The 7,609-nt window shown below is 36.0% G+C and overlaps 1 protein-coding gene across 2 annotated transcripts; it reads left to right on the forward strand.

The window, feature by feature from the left end:
• The first annotated feature begins 511 nt into the window (after positions 1-511).
• LOC112511974 (regulation of nuclear pre-mRNA domain-containing protein 1A-like) lies at positions 512-7,293 on the forward strand. Of its 2 annotated transcripts, none has more exons than XM_025117734.1 (8): positions 512-582; positions 1,081-1,214; positions 2,751-2,998; positions 3,679-3,798; positions 3,894-4,051; positions 5,488-5,626; positions 5,726-5,761; positions 6,531-7,293. In XM_025117734.1, the coding sequence occupies exons 2-8, from the start codon at positions 1,139-1,141 to the stop codon at positions 7,191-7,193; spliced, it is 1,440 nt and encodes a 479-aa protein (XP_024973502.1). In that variant the 5' UTR covers positions 512-582; positions 1,081-1,138; the 3' UTR covers positions 7,194-7,293. The 2 variants fall into 2 exon arrangements, with proteins under 2 accessions (XP_024973502.1, XP_024973503.1); XM_025117735.1 differs by having other exon boundaries at positions 3,894-4,050; positions 5,499-5,626.
• The last annotated feature ends 316 nt before the right edge of the window (positions 7,294-7,609 follow it).

The following is a 7,609-nucleotide window of genomic DNA, read 5'->3' on the forward strand; positions in this document are numbered from 1 at the left end:
GATCTTCTTTTATAATTTTAAAACTTGTAAGTGTTTTTTAAATTTTATAAAACTAAAGACTTGGTCATTAAAAGGACAAAGTTACAAACTTCATTCACCCCTCTTTCATTTTTTATAACACATTTTCATCCCACATTTATTATTTCTTTTTCAACGCGGAACAACTTCACCAACGATTCTATATATTTTTTTTTACATCATGGTTTTAATAATAAAAAAATAATTGATTAATTTTTATAATTAAAAAAATACATAAATTTTGTTTAAATATCTAAAGGATAAGACATATTTGTTATATATATTTTACAATAAATTATGTTTTAGAACTAATTACAAAAAAGTATCCAATATTTCACGAGTCGAATATCGGCATCGAGTTTGAATTAGCCAAGTGTTAACGAAATCGATTTCGAGTTGTCTCCCGGTGGGAGGTTGACCCGACCCGAAGCCCCTCATACAGTCGTACGTATGTAGAAACTTTTCGTGTTGTCAGTCTTCTACAAGTCTTCCAAACACACAATACAAACTCCCTTCTTCCTTCCTTGTATATTCGACGCTCCTTCACTACCACACTTCAATCAGGTTCTTCATCCTTCTATCCTCGCATTTTGAAGCTCTTAAACTAAATTATACTCTTCAATTAGGGGTTTACTTTGATGTATCATAAACAGTTTGGGCAATTTTTTTGACAATTGTTGTTCGTCTCCTTTGGTTTTGTTTGTTTTCACGAGTTCGTTTAGTGCGTTGGTCGTATCGACTCTTAACGGAAACTTGTATACCTACCACAATATCTCTTCTGTTGATATCATACGCAGTTGGCGTTTCTGTTCAAAAACACATGCAGTAATCCGTTTGTTCAATTTGATTTTTGGTTAAAACATTGAATATAGATTTCAAGGGTTTCCTTGAAGGAACTTAACTAGTTACATCGGTATTCACCCTACAAGAAGATATAAGCAATCAGCCACGAGACAACCGTGGGCTATTTGAATTGTTCTTTTTCTCTTCATTTATATGTTCTATTTCAGTGCTTTTCCATTCAAATTGAAATATTAAATCTGAGATTTTGTTATTGTCAAGGTTTATTGCCTTACAGAAGTTTCCTTGTTATCAGCTGGACGGAGCTCTGTTAGTAATAATGGGCAGTACGTTTAATCCACAAATTTTGGTGGAGAAGCTGGCCAAGCTCAATAGTTCACAGCAGAGCATTGAGAGTATCCTACCTAAATGATTTGTCTCAATATTTGTAACGCTAAATAATTCTTTTGAGATGCCTGTTGGGAAATTTCGTTAGAGGGGAATTAGTGGTGTTCTAGTAATTAGGAAGGTTGCCAAATGAGGACCTGGGGAAGAGGCATTTAGAAATTCCTCTGCTTATTTTTCAGCCTATGAACTAGAAGTAGTTTAATTTTCTGGAATTAATCCCAACTTCAGAACACAAAAACACCAAGTTTTATTTGCTTAATAGTAAATGATGCTAGTTTGCCAGTGTACGTCCAGAAAGCTCCCTTTGTTTAATTTTTGGTAGATTTTTTTATCAAGTAAAATTGATGCGATCGATGAAAATTTACAAATTTCAATTGATTTCTGTAGTTGGTTAGATAAGACTTCCTCGCAAATATATTTTGATATCTGCAACAGTTGTTTAATATGGTTTAGACATGGATAACATGCAGTTGTGTGTGTGCTAGTTGTGAGCAAAGCCAAAATCATTTATTAAGCTAATGTAATGGAGGCATGAATTGATGAAAGGGGACATAATTATGAAGGACGTGATTTCTTTAGCTTAAATATGACTTTCTGAAGTCAGGGGGAACAAGTAACAAGTTATTATGTCTGATAGGCGACTCCAAATGATGGCTTTTAAGGCTGGAGATAAATGGTGATTGGTTAGACATGCGTGCAAATAATTGTTATGCAAATCAAAGGACTTTGTCTCGGTATAATGTTATTCTTGTTAAATCTCATGTTTATGTGGCTCTATTCTTTCCTTTCATTTCTGAACTTTCTTTGCTCTTGCGAATCATCATCAGTCAGGGGATTGTGTTCACAATTCTCATTCCCATTTAAAGTTTACCCATCTCACAAGTCACATCCCCTGTAAACTGGGAGGGGATTCTTCACTCCTAACCACACTAGGGTGGGAAATTCTGTAACAATATTTCCTCTGCAATCAGCATGAAATTATTAACCCAGTTTAGACCCTTGCCGATAACTCAATGAGATGCCACTTTAGAAAGTAGAGGCAATAGAAAAAGGACAACTAAAAGATCTGCCGGAACATGACCCAAAACTAATTCAAATTTATCGTTTATAGGTGTGAGACTGATAAACACAATGTAGATAGAAATGCCATAACATGTTTCATCTGTGCGACTACGTGTTTGCCAGGTGTTTGTGTGTTTGGGTATATTGAAAGTATAATGTGTATAGGCACAAATTAGTAACATAAGCCGGAGATGGTAATTTTGTTCCTATGCATCGAAGATTTCCAGTTCTTGGATCCCATCCCTAGGCAAGAATTGGAAGGGGGTATGATTTGCTCCAACTTGAATTGCAGAAAGGGCAAAAATACCAATGGAAGAATTTCATGGTTACAGAAATATTTTATTTTGCGTATTCTGGTCTTCTTTGCTACATTGTCGATTTTAGAGTTCTGTTAGCTTGGAATGTTTAGAAGGGTTTGCCTTATATTTGACAATGTGCACTGAAAGAAATCAAATTGTGAGGTTATCCTTAATGAGATATAGCCTTGTCACACTGGTGTATTTTTCATATGAACAAGGCAAAACAAGTTGTTGAAACATGGGCTAGGCAATTCCGCTGTTCCCCACGTGATCAGCGTCTAGCTTTTCTCTATCTTGCAAATGATATACTGCAGAATAGTAGGCGAAAGGGTTCAGAGTTTGTTGGTGAATTCTGGAAGGTTCTTCCAGATGCACTCCATAATGTGATGGATAATACAGATGAATCTGGAAGGAATGCTGCATTACGCCTGGTATGCTGGTTTAACTTCAGTCTCATGTTCAAGAAAGTTTTAGATTGAGATATGTTAATGCGTGTACTTATCTGCTTGTTATTAATGTTGTTCTATTTTTGTGAAGACAAATTTCTATCTTATATCTTTGTAACTGGTTTTTTCTCATCTCTATTATGGAAATCCAATAAAAAATGAACTGTCTTATTTCACACTAAAGATTATACGTACGTGCTTGTGTGTATATTGTATAACTTATCATAGCCCATTTTATGTATATTGATTTTTAAAATTTTATGCAAACTGCTGAAAAACTTGATGCATCCATTTGTGAATAAAATGAGATATTAGGAAGTCAGCCGTCTTAATTAATTTTTGCATATAAATTTGCTGAAGTATTCCCATATAAATTTGAAGTTACTGCTTAACATGTATATTTAGCATTATATTTCTTTCATTTGATCATTCTCTAACGTGCAATCTACACACACACTTTCCACTGTTTATCATATCTCCTAACCTATGCCCTGTATAATCAGTCCATTTTCCACAAGAATCTTCCACATCTCTTTTTTTGCTTTCTTGTTGGTAAGTGTGAGTGCACTTACTATAAATATTGGAGCTGGATGTAAACTTGATATTGATTTTGGAAGGCGCTGCTTATGTTTGCTATTTTCACATTCTCATTTGACTACATTTAGGTCAGGATTTGGGAGGAAAGAAAAGTTTTTGGTTCTCGGGGGCAGATTCTTAAGGAAGAACTTGCCGGAAGGCACCTAGAAACTAGTAACAAAAATGAGAAGCATTCAGGGTTAAAATTGGTACCACATGTTCCTCTCTTTCTCTGTGTTTTTGTATAAATGCAGTGCTCTTTTATTTTTGAGACTTCGATTTTCTTCTTAATCTATCTGTTCAGCAACACTCTGCTGGAAATGCATTGGACAAGATAGTTTCAGGATATCAAATTATTTATGGTGGTCAACTAGATGAAGATGCTATGATCAGCAAATGCAAAAACACTATTAGCTGTATTGAAAAAGTGGAGAAGGAAATTGGTGGTGATTTGAGATCTGGTATATTTCTCCATACATGAATATCATTTTCCTATGAATAATATACACGATTACCAGCATTCTTGATTCTGTAGCATTTTTCTATTTAGTTTTAGCTGGTGATGTGAACTCTTACTCTGTTCAGTTCAAATATTCCCTCACGGTTTAGTTTCTTGTGTTATTTGTAATTGTCATCTTTCATGGTTTGCCTATTACCTTGTCAAGTTGGGCCTACTAATTTATCTTTAACAAGAGACCCCCCCCCCCCCTGGGGGGATTATCACCTAGAAGATGGACCCCAAATGCCACCTTGTAACAGCCTGATAATAAAATGTCTGGTTTGATGAAATAAGTAGTTTACATCATATGCTTTAGTAGTGTGGATTTCAAGGTTGGAATGACACTATCTGTGTGTGTGTGTATAAATGATCCTAAAGTATATCTATATAAACTATGTATGTGATAGATAGATGTATCTTAAGAATTGTATACTTTTGAAAGGATTCGAGGCTGAACAAACTATATATCTTGACTTGGAGAATAACAATGATGACAATGGTGCGATCGGTTTTAGAATCGGACAACATGTTAGTACCGGATCCAAACTTAAAACAACTGAACGACGGTGTAATTCCTGATGTCATAGAAGTCAATTGGTCACCATATCTAGAGCAAGGACCTATTCATAATAAGCTTTTTATCAATACCAAGAAAGTGTGACTTCGAAGTCGAGAAATACATCATATTGGGTAAGGATCACCCCGTCACATATATACATGAAAAATTGTAGAGTGGGGCATTCAACTCAACTACTGTTTACTGTTTAGCGTGCTGATATATATTAAATTAATTTATATTTCTTAATGTTTTGTACCGTTGCTTTCACCTTGGCAGATTTTTGTCAATTTCTTTCTGTTTAAAACTACAACAGAGAGTATGTGTTTTGATTTTTTTTTTTTACTCCCTGTCTCAACAAATGTGTTCTGTTATTCCCCCTTATTAACTACATATATATGTTAATGCATTTTTAGACGAAGGATCGTGTGAGAATAGGAGTTAAAGGTGATAAGCGTAAGAAGGGATCTGGACCGTTGATCACTTTTAATCTCACCCCCACCCCATGAATTGCGCTTGATATGGGAATTGATCCAGTGCATCTCATTAGTGTTGATCTTCAATTAGGATTTGATCCAAGGGTGGAGATCTCTCCTTACCCTTCTCACCCTTCTCACCATAATTTCCATTGTCAATGGAACCCAACCCTGCATTTTTATATCTATGTTTAGACATGCGTGTTTGGTGGGGGCTGTGTCACATACACCATGTACAAACCGGTTTATCTCTCCTGAAATTTTATATCTGTTGCTTTCCACACCCCTTTCCTTCCCTTCATCCTGTTTAATAGCTAGAACTAACAAAGGATATTTGTCTTTTTGTTGTCTTCCCCTCCCAACGGGAAAAAATATCAGCACAAGTGAATGTGGAAGACTTCAAGGGACATCATTCTACATTGAGGGATTTTATTGAGCAACTTTCAGCTGTGGAGTCATCAAGAATTAATCTTATTTGTCATCTGCGGGAGGCTCTTCAAGAACAGGTTCGTTGGTAACCCCAAACATGTGTGTGTTGTACTGTTTATTAACTTTCTTTTGTCCTTTTCTTTATTTTTAAAAGATGGATGCTGTTTTCTTATCAGGAAATGAAGCTGGATCAAGTCCGTAATGAACTTAAGGTAGATTTTATTTATTTGCATGGGAATTTTATTGATAAATAGTGTTCTGGGGTCAAATTTTCATATAAATGAGCAAAACTATAATTCCCCAACTAGTTTGAGTGTTGTTATCAATTAGGGCCGTAAATGAACCGAACATACATGAACAGTGGTGTTCAACTTTGACCGAACAAATGAACGGCTGTGAACAAATAAACAAACAATTTTTTTGTTCATGTTCATTTGTTAAGAAAATAAGCTTGTTCGTCTTCATTCATTAAGATGATAAATGAACATAAGTGAACATGCTCATAAATGAATGAACACCAATGAACAAAAAGAATAATCACAATTACTCTTCGTTGTTTCTGTCAGAAAGCATAAAAAATTTATCATCACCAACATTAACTGTTACACACATTCAACAATTATCCCTAGTACACAAACCAACGAACTAAAAGAACACTCATCATTCATCATCTATCCAACCAATCTATATTTATATGGAATATCAGCCAGTGGATGTTCCAACTAAACCCTTGTGGAAGACCTGGACTCTACTTATAGCAAGATGAGAATGATCAACATTGATTAGAAGAATAGTTCCCAACTATTTAGCGTTTATCTTCATTATGATTTCCATAATTAAGCTATATGTAATCTATTTGAGGTGGTTTTCACCTCAATAATAAACAAGTTTTCGACTCCAGAAGTTACAGTAATTTGTTCTTATTGGTTATTATAATTGTTGACCATTTGGTTGTGGGCATTGATGGTCTCCTATTTTCAGGCTGCACATACCCAATCAGAAAAGGCGGATAATTTGTGCAGGCAATTGCTAAATCCTGGTGTTACCAAGTTACTCCCTGAGCAGGGTACAAACACCTCCAAAGTGCTGCCCAATTACGGAGAACAATCAGCACCAGTAATGTACACACGACAAATTCCTGTATCTGAGCAATCCGAGGAGAATACTAAATCTGCAGCAGCTGCAGTGGCTGCAAAGCTCACTGCATCAACCTCTTCAGCTGAGATGCTGTCATTTGTTCTCTCTTCCTTGGCATCCGAGGGTGTGATAAGTAGTAATTCAGTGAAAGAGAAGGAATATCCTCCTGAAAAGAGAGCCAAGATTGATCAGAATGATGTGAAAGTTCCCCCGGTGGCTGAGCAACAACCACCTCTACCATCATGTCCGCCACCGTTGCCGCCAATGCCCCCCATGGTGCCATTGTATCCGGTGCCACCATTCATGCAGACGGCTGGGTCAGTAGCATATGGGTATAACACAAACCAACAAGCACCAAGGGCCTTGCCAGGGTATCCGAGTGTGGGAGCACCGGTAATCAACAGTGGGTCTTCATACACATGTCCACCTCCACCAAAGGGGTACCAGAATTATCAAATAGAAGGTGGGTTCTGTAGCCAGCCAACGACACCAATTTCCAGACAGTAGACAGAAGAAAGACATTTTAAACGATAGAGAAGGTAGAATTAGTTATGGAAATGTTGTATACTTGGGAACTAGTCACTTGAAGATTATTTAGTTTATTGAAATCTCCTACAAATTAATATTTTATTTATTTATTTTACCAGAGAGGAGTTTCAGAAAATAATAATAAAAGAAAAAAGAAAAAGGAAGTGGAGCAGCGCCGGCCAAAAGTTGAGAAGAAACCAAAGTTTGACCATGGTTTGGTTTTGAAGTACCCGTGCCGTGTTTGTCCTTTTTCATTTGTGTGTGTATTTTAGAATATGATAAATATGTTTTCTGAAAATAAAATCAAAGTGGTTTATTAATTAAATAAAAAGTAAGGAAGGGAACAAAAGGTGATGGTGCAGGATACAAAAGCTGAGAAAAGGGGTGTGCTTATG

Source organism: Cynara cardunculus, assembly GCF_001531365.2.
Source record: "Cynara cardunculus var. scolymus isolate 2C chromosome LG 5, CcrdV1, whole genome shotgun sequence".
Lineage (NCBI taxonomy): Eukaryota > Viridiplantae > Streptophyta > Magnoliopsida > Asterales > Asteraceae > Cynara > Cynara cardunculus.